Source organism: Spinacia oleracea, chromosome 2 (genome assembly GCF_020520425.1).
Source record: "Spinacia oleracea cultivar Varoflay chromosome 2, BTI_SOV_V1, whole genome shotgun sequence".
In the NCBI taxonomy this organism is placed as follows: domain Eukaryota; kingdom Viridiplantae; phylum Streptophyta; class Magnoliopsida; order Caryophyllales; family Amaranthaceae; genus Spinacia; species Spinacia oleracea.
Window position 1 is genome coordinate 57,445,995 of NC_079488.1, and position 20,813 is coordinate 57,466,807.

General features: G+C 38.4%; 2 protein-coding genes across 2 annotated transcripts; both read right to left on the reverse strand.

Moving 5' to 3' along the window:
• Positions 1-767: 767 nt before the first annotated feature.
• Positions 768-2,772, reverse strand: LOC130467436 (uncharacterized). Its single transcript, XM_056835942.1, has 3 exons — positions 2,185-2,772; positions 1,745-1,959; positions 768-1,659 (listed from the first exon to the last, which is right to left on the reverse strand). Exons 1-3 carry the CDS (start codon positions 2,770-2,772, stop codon positions 768-770), a joined length of 1,695 nt encoding a protein of 564 aa, XP_056691920.1.
• A 142-nt stretch (positions 2,773-2,914) lies between these two features.
• On the reverse strand, positions 2,915-20,571 carry LOC130467437 (uncharacterized). The gene is made up of 5 exons (XM_056835943.1): positions 20,416-20,571; positions 5,440-5,540; positions 4,992-5,244; positions 3,148-4,886; positions 2,915-2,990 (listed from the first exon to the last, which is right to left on the reverse strand). Exons 1-5 carry the CDS (start codon positions 20,569-20,571, stop codon positions 2,915-2,917), a joined length of 2,325 nt encoding a protein of 774 aa, XP_056691921.1.
• Positions 20,572-20,813: the final 242 nt, after the last annotated feature.

Consider the following 20,813-nt stretch of genomic DNA (forward strand, 5'->3'; position numbering starts at 1 on the left):
GTTCGCCAGCGCGCAAGGCAGAACATTGAAGAATTTAGGCAAAATAGGCCAGCGGGCTCGCTGGGCCAGCGCTGGGAAATGCGCGCACAACGAGCTCCCTCCCTGGGCGCGAGTGCTCGCTCGCTGTATTATTGTGGCTTGCAAAAACTCGTCGATGCATCGGATTTTCGGAATGAACTTGATCTTGCACCTATAATTCTGAAAAAAAAATTATTCAAGCACCACTAAAATCAAAAGTTAGAATCGTTCGTAAAAATTAAAACACGCATAAATAAATAAATAAATAAATACGACAAACGAAAAACTAATCTAAAAATAAAATAAAAATACGAATTCAAGTGAAATCAAAATAAAATATATTTGTTCTTTTGTGGTTTCTAATTTTTTTTTTCAATAAAATAAATTAGATTAAAAATTGAAATAAATGAAAAAATTGAAAAGAAAAAAGAGTTAGAAATCGGGTTGCCTCCCGATAAGCGCTCGTTTTAAGTCATTAGCTTGACTCCAAACCTTAATAGTCAAGCGTCGGTGGGTGGATCGAAGAGATAGATCGTCTCTAGTTTTTCAATAAACGCTCCTTCAGTGTATAGCTTCAAACGTTGACCGTTCACTTTGAACTTGGTGCCATTTTCACTAGCAACCTCAATAGCTCCATGTTCCTTGACTTCGGTGATAGTAAAAGGTCCGGACCATCTAGACTTAAGCTTTCGTGGGAAAAGCCGTAATCGTGAAATGTAAAGCAACACCTTATCACCGATGTTGAACTCTCATTTTTGGATCATCTTATCATGAAACTTCTTCGTTTGCTCCTTGTAGAGTCTATGATTCTCGTAAGCTTCAAACCGAAGTTCATCTAGCTCATTCAATTGAAGAAGTCTCGCTTCACCGGCCGCTTCTAAATCCATATTGATCTCCTTGACGGCCCAATTAGAGAGATATTCCATTTCAACTGGTAAATGACAAGTTTTGCCATACACCAACCTATACGGAGTTATCCCCAACGGGGTCTTGTAGGCCGTGCGTAACGCCCACAATGTGTCATCCAACTTCAACGACCAATCTTTTCGAAACTTGTTGACCACTTTTTCGAGAATTCTCTTGATCTGTCGATTAGAAACTTCAACTTGGCCACTCGTTTGAGGATGATAAGCCATGCCAACCTTTTGAGTAACTCCGTGCTTCTTCAGAAGAGCCTTAAAAGTCCGTTGATGAAAATGGGAACCCCCATCACTAATCACGACCCTTGGGACTCCGAAGCGCGGAAAGATTATTTTCTTGAAAAGCTTCTTAACGACGTTAGAGTCGTTGGTTGGCGATGCAATAGCTTCCACCCACTTTGTAACATAATCAACGGCAACCAAGATGTACCGATTCCCACATGAAGAAGGGAACGGTCCCATAAAATCAATGCCCCATACATCAAATGGCTCAACCTCAAGAATTCCGGTCTGTGGTAGCTCTTGCCTTTTCGAAACGTTGCCCGTTCGTTGACATTCGTCACATGCATTGCAAAAGAAACGAGCATCCTTGAATATAGAAGGCCAATAGAAACCACTTTGAAGAGTTCGATGGGCGGTCGGAATAGCACCAAGATGACCACTAGAAGGTAAACTGTGGAAATGCTTAAGAACCCTGTGGGTATCCCAATCCGCTACACACCTACGAAACATACCATCGGCACACTTCCGATACAAATGTGGATCATCCCAAAAATACCGCTTAGCATCATGGTAGAATCTCTTACGTTGTTGATATGTCAACTCCGGAGGATGGGAGCCACCAACACAAGTTTGCGAAGTCCGCATACCATGGGGATTGAGTAGACACAGAGAATAGATGATCGTCAGGAAACGAATCATTGATAGGCCCGTCTGTGCTAGATTGAAATTTCAACCGAGAGAGTTGATCTGCAACAACATTCTTTGCACCCTTCTTATCCCGAATCTCCAAATCAAATTCCTGGAGAAGAAGAATCCATCGAATAAGTCTCGGTTTGGCCTCTTTCTTGGCCAACAAATACTTCAGGGCGGCATGATCAGTGTGTACAATGACTTTCGAACCAACAAGATACGTCCGAAATTTGTCAAGAGCATAAACAACCGCAAGGAGCTCTTTCTCAGTAGTAGCATAATTCATCTGAGCTCCATCCAAGGTTTTGCTTGCATAATAGATGACATGCAACACCTTGTTCTTTCTTTGGCCAAGCACTGCTCCAACAGCATAATCACTCGCATCACACATAATTTCGAACGGTAAATCCCAATCCGGAGGTTGAATGATTGGAGCAGTTATCAATGCTTTCTTAATCCTGTCGAAAGACTCCAAACAAGCATCAGTGAACTCAAATGTGGCATCCTTGAGAAATAATTGAGTGAGGGGTTTTGCAATTTTAGAAAAATCTTTTATAAAATGGCGATAGAAACCCGCATGACCGAGAAAACTCCTCACTCCCTTGACATTCACAGGAGGGGGAAGTTTCTCAAGCACCTCAATCTTTGCTCGGTCAACTTGGATGCCACGCTCATAAATAAGATGACCAAGTACCACTCCTTCATTGACCATAAAGTGGCACTTTTCCCAGTTTAATACCAAATTCACTTCAGAATAACGTTTAAGCACTTTAGAAAGATTATGCAAACATACATCAAAGTCAGAACCATAAACACTAAAATCATCCATAAATACCTCCATGATATCCTCGATGAAGTCAGAAAAAATGGCCATCATACACCTTTGAAATGTAGCAGGGGCGTTACACAAACCAAACGGCATTCTGCGGTATGAAAAAGTTCCATAAGGACAAGTGAACGTCGTCTTCTCCTGGTCGTCTGGGTGAATGGGAATCTGAAAGAAACCTGAATATCCATCCAAATAACAGAAAAAGTTGTGTTTTGCTAATCTTTCTAGCATCTGATCAATAAAGGGGAGGGGAAAGTGATCCTTCAAGGTGGTTGTATTCAACATTCGATAATCTATACACATACGCCAACCTGTAACAACACGAGTGGGGATAAGCTCATCCTTATCATTCTTAACAACCGTTGTCCCCCCCTTCTTGGGAACGACTTGCACCGGACTCACCCATTTAGAATCTGAAATGGGATAGATGATGCCCGCGTCAAGTAGTTTCACTACCTCTTTTCTCACCACATCTTGCATATTAAATTCAAACGACGTTGTGGTTGGATGCGAGGGCGGTGATCTGCTTCCAAATTAATTCTATGCATACAAAAGTCAGGACTAATGCCCTTGAGATCGTCAATGCTATACCCGATTGCCTTTTTGTGCGTACGGAGCACGGTCAGAAGCTTAGAAAGCTGGCTATCATCGAGTGCAGCATTAACGATCACAGGAAAATCCTCATTATCATCAAGAAATGCATATTTAAGGTGAGATGGTAATGGTTTTAGTTCTACTTTCGTTACCTGTGGCTCAGAAATAGAGCAAACAATTTCTAGTACCTCAAAACCATCGACCTTCTCAGCTTCACTTCCATCTAAATCCGAGATCAAGGAATCAATCTCACAATATCCTTCTCCTTTTCGGGCCTCCAAGGTGAGAGTCGCCAGCAATAGATCATCATACAACATCCTAGGGATGTTTTCTAGAGAAATCTCTTCTACAATGTCAATCCTGCAACAAGTATTCTCAAGCATAGGAGACTTCACATCATTGGTTAGATTAAAAGTAACAGTATCATCACCAACACTCAAAGTAAGAGACCCAGACTTGACATCAATGACGGCACCTGCAGTGCATAAAAATGGCCTACCCAAAATTATGGGAATTTGACTATCCTCCTCCATATCTAGCACTACAAAATCAACAGGAATGTAGAATTTCCCCACCCGGACAGGAACATCCTCCAAAATACCCAAGGGATACTTTATAGAACGATCTGCCATTTGCAACGTGATTTGTGTGCATTTTAGTTTTCCCATATTCAACCTATTACAGACAGAAAGGGGCATGACAGACACACTTGCACCTAAATCACACAATGCTTTATCGATGAACAATGCACCTACATGACAGGGGATGGAAAAACTACCTGGATCCTTAAGTTTGGGTGGAGACTTATTTTGCAATATCGCACTACACTCTTCAGTTAGAGAAACTCTCTCCACACCACCATAATCCCTTTTCTTAGTGATCATCTCTTTCAAAAATTTTGCATAAACAGGAACTTGAGATATTAAATCAGTAAAAGGGACCGTTACCTCAAGATTCTTGACCATTGCCAAGAACTTACCAAGCTGTTGATCAACCTTAGTTTTCTGCATCCGGTGAGGGAAAGGAAGCTTAGGCACAATAGGGAGAGAATCAGAGATCTTCTCCTTCCCCTTATTTGCGCCAACGTCATCAGCATTTTCAACTTTCGAGACTTGAGGTTCTACATCAATTTCTTTCTCTGGTCCATCTGTGTTCCCCTTAGCAAGAGTTGCATCATCAGTGGGCATCGAGGGTCCATTATATTTAGTGCCACTTCTAAGAGTGATAGCATTGGCACTTTCTCTGTTCTGGGGCGGAGTAGGTTGCCCTGGTAGTGTACCCGGTTGCCTTTGAGATAGAGTGTCAACAAGTTGAGCAACTTGATTCTCCAACATTCTATTCTGATTCTTCAACTCTTTGATGCTCTCATCATGGTTCTTTTGGGCTATCTCTGCGGTCTTCTGCATATTTGCAATGAGCTTATACATATCACCCATGTTAGGCTCTGGAGTAGCACTGGTCTGAGGGGCTTGTTGTTGATAGCCTTGGTGTGGGGGCCTATTAAACCCCGGGGGAGCATTATGTGAGGCTCCTTGTGGAAATGGAGGCCTAGCAACATGTGCCTGAGGTGGATGGAACTGTGGTTGCGACCATTGTTGCTGGGGTTGAGGATTCTGAACATTGTTGCCTCGATATGAGAAATTTGGATGATTCCTCCAACCTGGATTAAATGGATTGGAATATGGGTCATTGGGTTGTCTCTGTTGAAAAGCATTCACTTTCTCCAATTGCGTAGTATCCTGTAAACTATAAGAGCACTCATGACCAAAGTGACCTTGGATGCCACATACTTCGCAGTAAGAAGTTGTCACTAGAGCTACACTAGACATAACATTGATACTCATTGGGGGAGTACCAGACTGAGGAGCCTTCAAAGAATCGATCTTCAGGTTCAAGGCTGCCACTTGTGAGGACAATAGAGCATAAGCATCGACATCCAATTTTCCCTTCTTAGATGTGGATCTGGTGGTGCTGTAATGGTTGGCAGCTAAATTGGCAAGAAAATCATAACCTGCATCCACTTCTTTGTCAAGAAAAACACCCCCAGCAGCAGAATCAACCGTGTTCTTTCTTTCATCTTGCAAACCATGGTAGAAAATCTGAACCAAGAACCATTTTTCAATGTTGTGATGCGGACATGACCGCTGCAAAGCCTTGAATCTATACCAGGCTTCTTGAAGTGATTCACCAGGTTCTTGAGTGAATGTAGTCAGCTTATGCCTTATTTCAGCAGTCTTGGTGGGTGGAAAGAATTCTTCTAGAAAGGCCTGTGAAATAGCACTCCACTCTGTCTCCTTGACATCATTCAACCATGTCTGAGCCTTATCACGAAGGCTAAAACCAAACAACATGACTTTCAATTGGTCTTGAGTGACCCCTTGATGCTTGATAGTACCACACAGTTGGTTGAACCTCTGCAAATGGTTGGTGGGTTCCTCAGATGGATGGCCACCATATTGACTTTGTGAGACCATGGAGATTAGAGCGGGCTTGATCTCAAAGTTGACTGCATCAATAGTTGGCATTGTGAGCCCAGTCGGAACACTATTCGAGGAAGGAACCCCATATGATTTCATGGATTTAGACATCGTGTGACTCGGTGGAGTCTGTGAGTCTTGGGACCCTGACTGCTTCTTCTTTTTCTGTTGCTTTTTTAGTTGACGAAGGGTCTTTCCGAGATCGGGATCGGGAGGAACCAAGGTACCCGTTCTGGCAGACCTAGGCATAAACAACAACGAAAGAAAACGCAGTGAGATTTGCCTCAATTGGAACTGAGAGTTCCAATGAGACAATGGAAACAGTTCAAATAATCAAACTAAAACTAATAGAATCTAGCCGTCTCCCCGGCAACGGCGCCAAAACTTGATGAATTAAAAAGTGATACCGCAAGTGCACGGTGTTTGTTGTTAGCAGATACTTAGCAAATACGGGTCGATCCCACAGGGAGATAAGTTCTATTAGTTTTTGCCCAATTATACGAACTATTTCAATAACGAAAGTTGATTTTGGATATTATTAATTAATGAAGCTAAAGCAATAATGTAAATGTGAAATTATCAATGAATTAAAAGGTCTAGGGCGTCTATTCGGTTCACCATGCTTATACCAATCCAAGAACACAAATCAATCTAGAAATGAATAAACTAAGCCGAGTAATTAAAGTACATGTTAATCCTACGGTCGGGTCTTAACACTTTCAATTCAACATATGCAGTACGGTCGCTAACATAATCAGAATTGCCAATTGTACTAAGCCTCTAAAAATACGATCTTTCGATTCTAATTTCTATTAGCTAGATAATCAATTCATGAAATTGGCCGATAACATGAATCAACAATTAAAACAAATCAATCGGAATACTCAAGCAATAATCTATAAATTAACAAACTTTATGCATAATAATCATGGTATAAGCATGGCTTCCCTTACTTAGCCCTAGAATACGACTACTCGCTCATAATTGAATTAACAAACATGATTGAAATAATAAACATGAATTTCATAATCAAAGGAAAAATTAAACTAAAGAACGAAAACAATAATAATAAATTAAAGCAAAAAAAACGATTCTTGAATTACCTCTAGATTGATGAATTGAAAATTGAAAAGCTAGGGTTCAACAATGGAAAAGGGAAGAAAAACAAAACTAACGTGAAAAGCGTTCTCATGAATTGAAAACGTAAAAAATAAAAAAGGCATAAGGGAATACATTAATTCCCTTGAGGTATTTTAGTGTTTCCTAAATTCTAAACAAAAAAGGAAAAATAATAATAATTACATAAGTTATCATTTAATTGAACGATCACGAGAAACGACGCAACGAACCCGCGTGGAATCAGCTGGGCGGAGAAACCAGCGGGCCCGCTGGTGGGTCGCTGGTTTTCGCGCCCAAGGGGAAGATTGGGCCATCGTTTTGGGCTTCGGGCGAATCGGATAGTCGAGCCATCTTGTTTATGTCATAACTCTTGTTCTACAATGCCTATAAGGACATGTGACCTGTCGTTGGAAAGCTCTTGAAGTCTACTTTCTAAGCCAATAAAAATCGCCTCATTCCGACATGTAGAACTTGAGATATCATCAAAAGAGTGAGCGCTCATCTGTTTTGATGCTTAGAAAAATAGCGTTTAGCTTCGTTATTGACTCAAAATTATCCCTAGAGATATGCAATGATCCTCGAGTCAACATTCCATCCGTTCATCATCCAAATCAACTCATAACACTCCGAAAGCATCCAAATGACCGTAAAATCACCTGAAACATTAAGAAAACACAAACGAGGCGTAATAGAGTACGACAACGATAACTTATGCAAATGTGATCCTAAATGCAACTAAAATGATATAAATGCCTAATAATGCAACCTAAATGCGCCTAAAATACCCTATACAAATATGACTCATCACCCACAATAAATAAAACCAAAGAAAATTACCCAAAACCCTTCTCCTTCACTTTCACGTGAAACCCAAAAAAAAAAAAATAAGAAAACCAAACTCTCAAACTCTCTCCCTTTCACGTGAATTACTCAAGCCCTCCTCTCCCTTTTCTGTTTCACGTAAATCAAACCCTCGTCCATCACACTGCAGTTTCCTCTCCTCCCTTCACGTCCGCCGCTTCTGCCAGCCGCCACAGCCACCGGCGACCCTAACGCCGGTAACCCCTTCCTCCTTCTTCGATCTCCTTCTTCGTTCTCCTTCTCTTTTGGTTTCAGTTCTCTTCTTCCCCTTAATCTTTGTTGTTGTTCAGCCACACCCAACCACCGCGAGCTTTCCTCGCCGCCAGCACAACCGCCGCAAAACAAGTCGTCGCGTCACCGCCGTCGCCGATGTACGGTAGTCCCTTCCTTCTCTCTTTGTTCTTTTTCGTTTTCTTTTCGCTCTCTTTCTTCCTTCTTACTTTCGGTCTTTCTTCCCCTTAAGCGTTGCTCTTTTGTTCGACAGCAACCACCTTCGTCCGGCCGCCGTTCCGCCACTGCCGCACCCCTGTGCCGCCTCTCAGCCACGCCCTGGTCGCCGGCAGTTCCTTCTTTCCTTTTTCTTTGGTTAATTCTTGATCTTTTTATTTAATTAATGTATTTTTATGTTTTAATAATTTAATTAATATTTTCATAATATAAATTATTAGTTTTGATAATTTACATTTGGAATTCATATTATATGTTAGTATAACAAATTTAAGTATTTTCAGATTTCACAAATTGATTGAAACGGAGATTTTGAATTAATTGAAGCGGGAATTTTAAGTTTTAATGGTTTTAAATTATAGTAAGAATGATTAGGAATGATTAAAACTATTGTTTTTATACTCTAAGCATGTTAATTTGGTCTTGGCAAAGTTTTAAACGAGTTTATATTGTTGAAAATTTAAAGTATGATGTTTGCGAAGAGTTTTCAACGAATTTCAATCATTGATTTAATAATTATTATGCTAGGAAATCAAATACTCGAGTTTTGATATTAGGGACGGTTCTAAACATGTTTAGGATGTGTTTAGAGTACGTTAGTGTTGCTGTAAATTATTAGGAATTGATTTGGGTACGTTCCTTGATTATTTTAGGCGGAGAATTCTTTGTGGGCGACTTTTGAATTCGTTAAAGTGGCCTATCAGTTTGTTTACACAAGGTACGTACATACCTGTGTGCTTGGATGTGTGCTGTATTGAGAATATGATGAATATATTTATGAACTTGTTTATGTTGGAATTTCATGTTCAATGTCGTTGAATTAATGCGTTGAGCATAGAACTTTACTTATAAGAATTGAATCATGTTAGCATGGAATATTGATGCAAGCATGTTGGTTTTGGGGAACTTTATACTATATAATATTGGTTTGGATCTTTATTGATCGTCGTTCCTCTTTAGATTTTCACTACTTTATAAGGGCCGAGGACCTTGTTTGGTAGTTGAACCTTATACCTAATAAAGTTTTTTTTAAAATATGGATAAAGGAAGGATTAAAATAGTTGGGATTGGCTCTTGGTTGAACGTTGTGATCACTTGTTTAATTCAAAGATAAAAGAAGTTGTGTTTATTTGTTGAATATAATGTTTATGTTTGATGAGTCATAACCAAGTATTAAAAGTTAAGTCATGTAAAGTGAAAATGAGTAGCAATAGCTTTAGACTGTGCACGTCTAAAGTGACGGACAATCAGGAGTTGGGGTCATGGGTAGCCTATGGCTTTTTCTGGGGCCGGATTGATCACCGGTTCTATTTTATTCAAAAGTCCCTCGATATCGCAGGTCATTGGGGTTTACGGAGTCGCGCCCGTACCTCGTCTTCCTTAGTGAAGAAGAAGAAGTTTCTAGTAGCAACTCGGTCCATTGACTATTTCAATTAAAATAATGTTAAGGATAGTCCAGTCAAGTATAGCTTTCAAGTTAATATGTTTTGGTTTTCCTTGCTTATGTTTCATTAGAATCATGTTAGGGTTGTTCGTTTATTAGTATCATGTTAAGATTGTTTTTGTTTTAGTATGTAGTACTCAGCTTTGCTGATTACGTGCTTTTGCTTGTGCATGTTGATCATGGCTATGCCTTATTGATCCTATGATGACCCAATCTTTGGTGAGCAGTCTCTAAGGATCAATAAGCATTGTCCATCTGCAGGTTTGAAGATGTTGCTGAAGGAAATAATGCCCTTGGTCCAAGTATGCATTCTATGTTAAGTCTAATAAATGCGGTTCAGTATTAATTAACAAGTTAATAAATTCAGTGAGATCAAGTGAGCTGAATGCCTAGCTAGAGGCCGCTTCAGTTCAAGTGGAATTAATGATATTAATCCACAGCTTACTCTTGACTGAACCCGTAGGGTCACACAAATAGTACGTAAACGGATCAAGTATTTAATGGCATTAAATACTCCATCTATGAATATTCGGAACCGACGGATCTTGGTTTCATTGGGAGCTAAGATCGTCACAGGCAAGAAATGAATACTCCGGAAACAATGATATTGCCGGAAACGGAAATATGGATCGTATCGGAAATATGAATATTATCCAAGTCGTAGATGTTGCCGGAAACGGAAACATGGTACGTATCGGAAAATATTATTGGAAATGGAAATATTACCAGAATCGGAAATATTGCCGGAAACGTAAATATTGTTCGTATCGGAAATAAATTCCGGAACTGGAAATTTAATCGGAAGCGTATCGTACGAATTAGCATCGGACGAGGCCTGCCGGACGAAGGGCCAGCACGAAGCCGGGCCATCGCCCAGCAAGCACGCGCGCCACAAGCCCAGCCAAGGCAGCGCCCAGGCCTACCGCAAGGCAGGCCCAGCGCGCGCCAAGGCCACGGATGCGTGGGCCGCGCTGCGTGGGCTGCTGCTCGCACGCGCATGGGCAGCCCTTGTGGCTGCCGTGTGTGTGTGAGTTTGTGCTCATGCGTGATTCCTAAATCTACAAGAGTTAGTGTATGATTAAATTCCTATTCCTAATTGGATAAATTAATTAAATAGAATTCATGTAGGATTCTAATTTCAATTAATTCGTATCCTACTAGGATTACGATTCCTTTTCCATAACTCTATAAATAAAGGCCTAGGGGTCATTATTTATACACAAGTTTTAAGTATTCAAAACTAAGATTTTTAAGCAGAAAAATCAGCCAACATTCTTGCCTACCTAACCGAAAATATTAGAACCTTAAGGGCGATTCTAGTTGGTCAATCTTAAGGCGGATCCGGACGTGCTGTGGACTATCTACGGAGGGACAACACTTGGAGTCCTAAAGACTTGTTCTTGTTCGGTTCGGGCGCAGCTAGGGAAGGCACGCAACAAAGAGTATGCATCTAAACTATGCTAAATGATTATGTGTAAATAATATGTTTCCTGGCTTTATGGTTTTTCCGCATGATTTATGAACTGTCATATGAATCATAACCTAACAGTGGTATCACGAGCCCCTTATTATTTTCATAATCTAAATTGCAAGAACATGGTTAAATATTACAAATTTGCAAGAATTAAAAGGGGTGATTAATTTTCGTAATTGTTAATTAATTGCAAATTGCGTTTATTTAATTATACGTACGCAGTTTTTCGGCAGTTTCTTCGTCACTCATCCAAATCGAGTGATTTTTGTGTCAATTCCGCATGTAAAAGGCATTCTAAAATTTTGACAAAAACAGTATTTTTCTGCCGAACCCAGAATTCTCAAATTCGAAGCCTAACTATGACTTTTCGAAGGTTTTAGTTTTTCGAATGCAAAATTTCGTAAATTTAAGATGTTAAATTAAATATTTGCGATTCTTGTTGATAAATCTTGAATTTTTGATTGACCTACTGCATATGTTTAACAAGTTTGAATGCCTAGTCTTGTTAATTATGCAATCTAATTATTAATTATGATTAATTTGTTGAAAATTAGAATAATTTAGAATTAATTTGATTTTCATAATTAATTGTAATTTAATTAGAAACCTATGATTAAAAACCACCATAAAAATTGTAAATTTACGATAAATTTTAAATTTTTATGACCTAGACTTGAATCCATAACAATCGGAAATCAATTGGATAATAAATTTTCGATTTTTCGCCCTAAAATTATGAAATTAATATTATTTATTAATTTGTCATTAATTTTAAATATAAATTTTAAATTTTATGCGATTCGTTCATAAAACTTGCACGCACGAAGCAATGGACGCTTCGTGTTACCCTTAAGGGGTGTTGTATAATGCGGGCATGCGACGACGAGCAAGGGAGCTCGTCGCCCGTGCGGCACGAATGCAATGAGCAAGGGCGTAGTGCACGAGCACAAGGCAGCAGCCCTGCCTTGTGTCGTGTGCCACGAGCAATGAACGAATGGGCATGGGCGAAGGGCGAGCCAAGGCAGTCGCGTGTGGGCAGCAAGCGAGCTGCGCCACAACGCGCGCTGCCTCGCACAAGAGCGCGCAGCCTCGCGTGCAGCGAGCGCAAGCTCGCGTGCCACGAGCGCTGCGCCCAGCATTACTCGCGCGCACAGCGCGCGATGTCGCCCGCCCAGCGAGCGATGTCGCGCCCCAGCAAGCGATGGCTCGCGCGCACACCGAGCGATGTCGCGCGCCCAGCGAGCGATGTCGCGCGCCCAGCGAGCGATGGCTCGCGCGCCCAGCGAGCGATGTCGCGCGCCCAGCGAGCGATGTCGCGCGCGCGCACAGCGAACGATAGCTCGCGTGCGATGAGCGCTGGCGCGCGCAGCGAGCACCAATGCGTGCGGAGGCTTGCGATAGGGAAGCAGCAGCTATGCGACGAGCGCATGGGCTGCGCGCACATGGCCAGCAATGGCTGTGTGCGTACGGCCCATGGGCGTGCAACGCGTAGGGTGTTTGCGTTACGATTAGATCGTTTTGAATGTTTAATTTGAAAATTTCAGTTCACGTAATTTTAATTAATTTTAAAATTAATAATTTGAATTATTTTCTTGGATTTTAATTTTGAATATTATAATTATAATAAATATTATTTATTCTAATTATTTTACTAAAATTAAAATCATGAATTAATTTAAATACGGCTGAAATTAAATTAAATTTTTGGATTCAATTATAAATTGATATGAGCTTTAAATTTTAATTAAATTTGTATGTTTCCGGTTGGACTAGAAATACATTTTTATGTTTAAAATTGGTAAAGCATATGAATTTATTGGTTTAAGTGGGAGCGCTTTTTAGTCATAAACTCTTGATTAGGTCTACAAATCCTTAAGGTTAAAACAACTTGATTAGAATTAATAAGGACTGAATAATTGGTAGATTATTGGTGCCCTTGATTAATTGCTGCAAATGTTTTCGTGATGCATAATGTGTTTTACTAACCAGCTATGTGGGCCATTCATGATAATGAATGGGTGAATGGTATATATTGTATATGTACTGTTTTGCAGGTTATGAAGTGACTAGTATGGCCCAAATAGGATAGAAAATATGGTCTGCGTACCATTAATTTGAATGTAATTGGTCTAAAGTACCAAAGTTATTTTTCAATTCAAATATGGTCTGCGAACCATCAAATAGTTGTAATTAGTTATAGCTTATCCTATTTGAAGAAAATGGTGCCTCCCACGGAGATTTTCAAGACGGACTTTGAAGTCAAAGCTTCAAGATGAAGTCGGGCCATACTAGATCACAAATATCTTATGCATGTTTTAAGTTATTTATTGTTTTAAATATGTCTTAAAATGCATGAGATCAAAAGCTTGATTATGTTGCATGATTAAGGATTTTAGTTCACTTAAAATCTAACCAACATAGTAAGAGCCTTAAGTTCCAAACTTAAAAATTGAGTTATAAGGTGCCATGCCAAAATATACACTTGCTTGGATATCCTTTACATCAATCTAGTAATAGTTTTCGCTCAGCGAGGTGTTACTTATTGGTCCTAAAGGGGCAAGGTACACAAATAATTGTGAGTACACGTTAGTTTTGGTGAAACTCAACGATATAAGTAAGGAGTCCTTTTATGTCGTGGCAAAATCGATAGTTTTACCTAATAAGTTCTTAGACGTACCTATCAACCAAGAGTAGTTTCTAGACTATTAGCAAAAGGCTTTTGCTTACCTAAAATGTTTTAGGATTAAGTCGACAAACTGTGCTTAGTTCTTCAATGATTTTAGGATCTTGGAATCATTTTATTCACACCTGCCGGAACAATAAAATCGAATAAAATGCTAATAACTTGTTTGAATTGCATGGTTGCTTTAATTTCAAGTTATTATTCATGATAAATGTTTAGACTTTGCATGCTTCAATGTATGTTTTAATTATTGTTTATAATTAAATATCTTGCACTGCAATAAATCCTTTTAGAAAGGTAACAGTAAATTTCCTCGATTGGTAGTGAATCCAAGAACGATTCACGGAAAAGAGAGAAAGTGAGCAATTTAAAATGTACGTTTCTTATATCGACTTTTATGGTTGTTTTCGAATATCAAAATTGAATAGCAAACCAATTGGTGCTTGTGAATTCAAAATACACTGTAGTTTTGAGATCATAAAGCATTGAGTTTAATACGCTCAGCTTTACCAATGGTTAACAACCTAATATCTTTGTCCATTTAATTCTCGAATGAGTCTAGTCCCTAGACATTCGAATAGATCGATGCTTAGAGAACTTTAGAAGCTTCTGGTAAGATCATCTAGTTGAAACAAAATATTCAACATAAATCAAAATGGTAAAGAACCTTGTTGGTGACATTGGACATGTCTAACAAAGTATAAAAGTCAACACTAAAGAATTCAATAAGACTATAAGAAAGGGTACAAGAAATAGGAAAACGAGGAACAAATGAAAGGAATTTACGATTCCGTTTCTACCTATAAATTTATGTTTAAAGAGAAGTGACCTAGCAATCAAACTTCCTTGGTATCATATACCGCTTGAGGTTCTTACTTCGGTAATAACTCAAACAATGGAAGCTAGGATACACTAATGACCTACAAGTGGGAAATGAAGCATGGCATTGCTACATTAATTGTAGGGTCATCTACTTTGTTTTAAGTCCTTTCAAAGGCTGGAACTAAATGGCTATTTTGTTCCATAATCAGCATACCTAAATTTCTGCTTCAAACACAGAAAGACTCACATTCAGAAGAACAAAAAAAATGCTTGTTTGTTTGTTTATTTGAATGAAATGGTCATTTACGGAATGAGTCAATATGCTTGATTAAAACAAACAACTCTTTAAAGAACTTTACGAGGTTCAAATCAACCCCTTGATTTGAGTTCCACTAATCTTTGGCATTGTTACTTAGACTATATCAACAAGTTAACATTCAAAAGCTCTATTTTAATGGACTTTTGAAAGTTCATTGATTTCTAGATCAATTTAAGACAACTAGTCTTACTTGTTGAAAGTAACAAAAGACATGAACTATTGTTAGAACGCCTAGACAATAGAGTTCAAAGCTAAAGAAAGATCTTATGACTTTATTATTTCACATGGATTCGAGTGAATATAGGTATATTTACTCAAATGTGATATAAGTTGAATCTGTTTGGCTAGTTCAAAGATTCAGAAGTATAAAATCCACTTGGCAAGAAATCATAAAGATCTAGGTTAGATCATGTTGATGATTACTTGAGACCAAATATGATCATCAATGATTGTGTGTTGTAATTTCACAATCTAGCTCCATAAGATATGGCATATCTACGTTGGAATGATCGAAGTCAATTAGTACTTGATTCGATCAATGATGAATCATAAAGACTTTTCCTATAATTTCTAAAACAAAATGCTCAAACTACCACCAAACTAAACCAAATTCGTCAAAGCTATTGAAAAGTAATTTCAGAATATCTTTTCATAATATATCTAAAGAGTTCCTAAACTCAGTGGGAGCTTAGTGTTTGTTATTCAACAAACTAAGGCCCAAGTATAGATATATGTTTCATTGTGATTTATTCAAATGAGGCACAAGGGTATTGTTTCTACCACGAATTTTTGAGAACATAATGTTTGTTTGCTCGAAATAATGTCCTTTTGGAGATTCGTTTCCAAAATGACAAGTGGGAGAAAATAGACCTCGAAAGTCTTCGAGACGAACAACAAACATAAACGGACATTCCGGAGGCTTTTCGAAGTGCTTCAGAAAATCCGAACTTATTCTTTAAGGACTTTAGAAGTGGCTTTAAAGAATAGACATCTCTTAGAAGACTTTACAAGTGCTTCAAGGAGAACAGAATATTCAAAGGACTTTCAAGTGGCTATTGATATTCTATTGTTTGATGTTCTATACCCTAGTAGGCATAAAGTTCAAGTCACTGGAACTATGAGATTCTTCTATTAGATAGTGAAGAATCATGGAGTTCAGGTCACTGAAACTATGCAATTCTTCTATTAGATAGTGAAGAAACCTACAACTTGCAGTCAAACTATTATCATGTAGATTAATGAGTTTGTGACTTGTAAGAAAGCTATGACGAAACCTAGATTCCCTAAAATGGTTAGAGGCCATATATAGACTCAAATGTTTTAAATGGTTAGAGGCCATAAAACATACTCAATGTTTTGATGACAAAATTGAAATTTTGTTGATTTGCAAGAATGGGTTCACACCTATTGGTTGCAAGTTTGTTTTAAGGATAAAAACCATCAAACATGGAATTGTGTTCACACACAAAGCTAGATTAGTTGCTAAAGGTTACAAGCAAATTCATGGTGTAAATTGTGTTGAAACCTCATGCATAATCGTAATGCTCAAGTCTATAATTCAAGCAATGATTGCATATTGGTACATATAGCAATTGGATGACAAAACGTATTCCTCAATCAAATGTTGGAATAAACTATGTACATGGTATGTCATAGGATTTGTGGATCCAAATAAATGCTTGAAAGAGAAAGCTAGCTTATAAAATCTAAGTACAGATTTAAGCAAGCAATTGGGAATTGGAACTGTATTTTAAGTGAAGCTAATAAGCATTTTAGTTTCATAAAATATACATGATTCTTATACATATATAAGAAGTTTAGTGGGAGTACATAAAAACTTATTTGGTCCTATGTGTATCACACACATATCTCTCCATTGTGAAATAACATTCAAATGCTAATGACTTAGATTTGAAATTATTCATCAATGATGGACCATGGCGAAACTTAGTACATATTGGGTATTAAGATCTATTTACAAAGATCTTATAATATTGTTTTAGATTAAGTAATGGCATTTACTAAATCAAACACGAAAGTCTCCATTGGAGATATTCGACCCATGTGAATAAATCTAAGTAAAGAATGTTTGAACTATGTATAAGCATTTACTAAGTTAAACATCAAAGAGTCTAAATGAGATTCTTAACCTATATTATATGTCAAAGAATTTAGCTGGATTCAGTATCTACTAAAATTGAATGAGCTAAAGTTACATGAATAGAATTCAATTGGGAATTATTCTGCAAAAGAATTTATCATGTATGATATAATATGAGGATCGCCAAAAACGTATCGTATGACTTTAGCCATGACGAACATATACCAATCTCTATTGATCTAAGTGAAGATCAACTAGATTGAGACCAAGAATACTTATGGTACTTGAAAAGGTACATAGGAATAGTTCTTGATTCAAGGAAATAAAGATACGCTAAATATTGATGCTACACGCATAAACACTGGCAAAGGATCAAGCAAGACCCTTTGGAGTTAACCATTGATAAGGACGAGCTATAGAGCATCGTGTTTTGAAATGGCAACATGGATTGGAGACCATGAGTTGTTGCGTGGGAAATTAAAATATTAATTTCTATGTTCTAAGATATAGTTGGAGAGTCTTCCACATATCTATGAACTGCTTGGATAGGTAAATCCAAACAAAGCATCACTAGCAACCTATGCAGTTGAAGTAAAAGTAATTATTGCCTAAGAAGCAATAAAACAGGGTTGTTTAAAGTTCTTCACTGAACTTGGGTAGATCACCTATCTGCTGGCTTGATGGTTCTTCATTGAAAAATGCGTGGAACCACTCTTGAAGCAAGAAAAACGTCTGCTAACTTAATGGTCCTTCATTGCAAAATGCGTAGAACCACTAATGTAGTAAGAAAGACTAGATCACATAATAAACAAACTCGAAAAGATCTTATCATCATATCTCAAAGAACATTCGATGAAAAGGATGTTAAGATTGGCAAAGCATGATAACTAAAACTATGCAACAAGTGAGAAGCAACACTCACATTGTCGCACTGGAAATCAAGCATAGCTTTGAATTCCATGAATTGTTTTAGAAAATGGGTTTGAGGCCCATGGTTGTAAAACATTGGGGTTGAACATTTATCATATATGAAATGTATTTTCATATTCCATTTAATCTTGGTTTAGTATTAAATGATGAGTCCCTTCAAATTTGACGAAATATTCAAGATAGACTGTCAGGACCAGTCCTGTGACTAAGAAATGTCTATCAAGTGAACTTGAATGTCAAAGGTTGAAAATGGTCCCTAATCGGAGTTTTCTATAAAATTGGACGCATAGAAAACGTTAGACGATTAGAATGCAAGATGACTAGTAGTTCTGTTTCTTGAACTATGTGGACATGGCAATGTCATAATCATTTGCATAGATACTTACTTTGGGAAGACTAGTATCGGACAAGACCTATGAAACTTTACTGTAAGAGATGAAAGTCTATCATAAGTAAATTTCATTAAATTATTAGACACTAAATCCTCAATACCTGAGTGATTTGAGATTACTTGTTTGAAAACTGGTTGCTTTGACGTTGACCAACCGTCGCACCGTAAAAGGAGGCTATAAAGGCAACGCTCAGGTAATCACCTATCAAACGAAGTCTAATCTCAAGATCGCAAGATTGGGATTGTCCTCCCATAAATCGGGATGAGATGCTTAAAAGTTGTACAAGGCCACTCGGAGAGCTAGAAACTGTGAAATGCATGGCCGTGCTCGGATGAATCATAGGCTATGATTATCTGTTTATTTGATCAGTTGAACTCTGAAACCGAGGAACACCTCTGGACATAATAAGGATGACAACTCTTACCTTATGTTCAAGAGCAAGCATCGAGCGACAAAGGAATTAGGAAATGCACACTTGTCCCTAAGGACAAGTGGGAGACTGAAGGAAATAATGCCCTTGGTCCAAGTATGCATTCTATGTTAAGTCTAATAAATGCGGTTCAGTATTAATTAACAAGTTAATAAATTCAGTGAGATCAAGTGAGCTGAATGCCTAGCTAGAGGCCGCTTCAGTTCAAGTGGAATTAATGATATTAATCCACAGCTTACTCTTGACTGAACCCGTAGGGTCACACAAATAGTACGTAAACGGATCAAGTATTTAATGGCATTAAATACTCCATCTATGAATATTCGGAACCGACGGATCTTGGTTTCAGTGGGAGCTAAGATCGTCACAGGCAAGAAATGAATACTCCGGAAACGATGATATTGCCGGAAACGGAAATATGGATCGTATCGGAAATATGAATATTATCCAAGTCGTAGATGTTGCCGGAAACGGAAACATGGTACGTATCGGAAAATATTATTGGAAATGGAAATATTACCAGAATCGGAAATATTGCCGGAAACGTAAATATTGTTCGTATCGGAAATAAATTCCGGAACTGGAAATTTAATCGGAAGCGTATCGTACGAATTAGCATCGGACGAGGCCTGCCGGACGAAGGGCCAGCACGAAGCCGGGCCATCGCCCAGCAAGCACGCGCGCCACAAGCCCAGCCAAGGCAGCGCCCAGGCCTACCGCAAGGCAGGCCCAGCGCGCGCCAAGGCCACGGATGCGTGGGCCGCGCTGCGTGGGCTGCTGCTCGCACGCGCATGGGCAGCCCTTGTGGCTGCCGTGTGTGTGTGAGTTTGTGCTCATGCGTGATTCCTAAATCTACAAGAGTTAGTGTATGATTAAATTCCTATTCCTAATTGGATAAATTAATTAAATAGAATTCATGTAGGATTCTAATTTCAATTAATTCGTATCCTACTAGGATTACGATTCCTTTTCCATAACTCTATAAATAAAGGCCTAGGGGTCATTATTTATACACAAGTTTTAAGTATTCAAAACTAAGATTTTTAAGCAGAAAAATCAGCCAACATTCTTGCCTACCTAACCGAAAATATTAGAACCTTAAGGGCGATTCTAGTTGGTCAATCTTAAGGCGGATCCGGACGTGCTGTGGACTATCTACGGAGGGACGACACTTGGAGTCCTAAAGACTTGTTCTTGTTCGGTTCGGGCGCAGCTAGGGAAGGCACGCAACAAAGAGTATGCATCTAAACTATGCTAAATGATTATGTGTAAATAATATGTTTCCTGGCTTTATGGTTTTTCCGCATGATTTATGAACTGTCATATGAATCATAACCTAACAGTTGCATCATTGGGATCGGGATTAGAGAGCTTGTATTTAGTTTTGTTTTGCTAAGTGACTTGGTTTGTTAATTTGGACTTTAAACTTGTCGTCCTATTTATATTTCCTTATTTTCGTTGGTTGGTTTTTTGGGATTAAACCTGTAATCGATTATTTATAAACCTAAAGTTAGTTTTATGTTTTCCGCTGCAAAATTCTGAATAAGCCGTTACGTTTTCACACGGGCGATAATGCCTTGATAATTCTCTACGTTTTATATAAAAAGGTTATTTTAGAAAAGAGAGAATTGTCGGGGTGTTACAGTAGAGGTTACAAGGGGAACAACAGATGTATTGATCGCTTCCTCGATCAACTTATCTTCTTTTTGTCTTTCAGTAATTGATTCATGCCACTCTACAAATTCGTTCACCATGTAGTCAAATAACCCTGAACTAGAAGAATTTGAATCAGAGTTCATTTGTTATATTTTTTGTTGAGAGGAGGAGAGTGTTTTGTTGCAGAAATTATGCTTATATTTGTGTGTTGAACTATGAAGTAAAACCCCTTATATAGACCTTGTGAAAATAATTCAAAGCAAATAACTATTGTTTATGATGTACGGGCACAAAAGTATAACAAATGTGATTTTTGATAAGGTTTACAGATTTTCTTCATTGATAATTCAATAAATGGGGAACCAACTCCAAAAGATTAGATTTC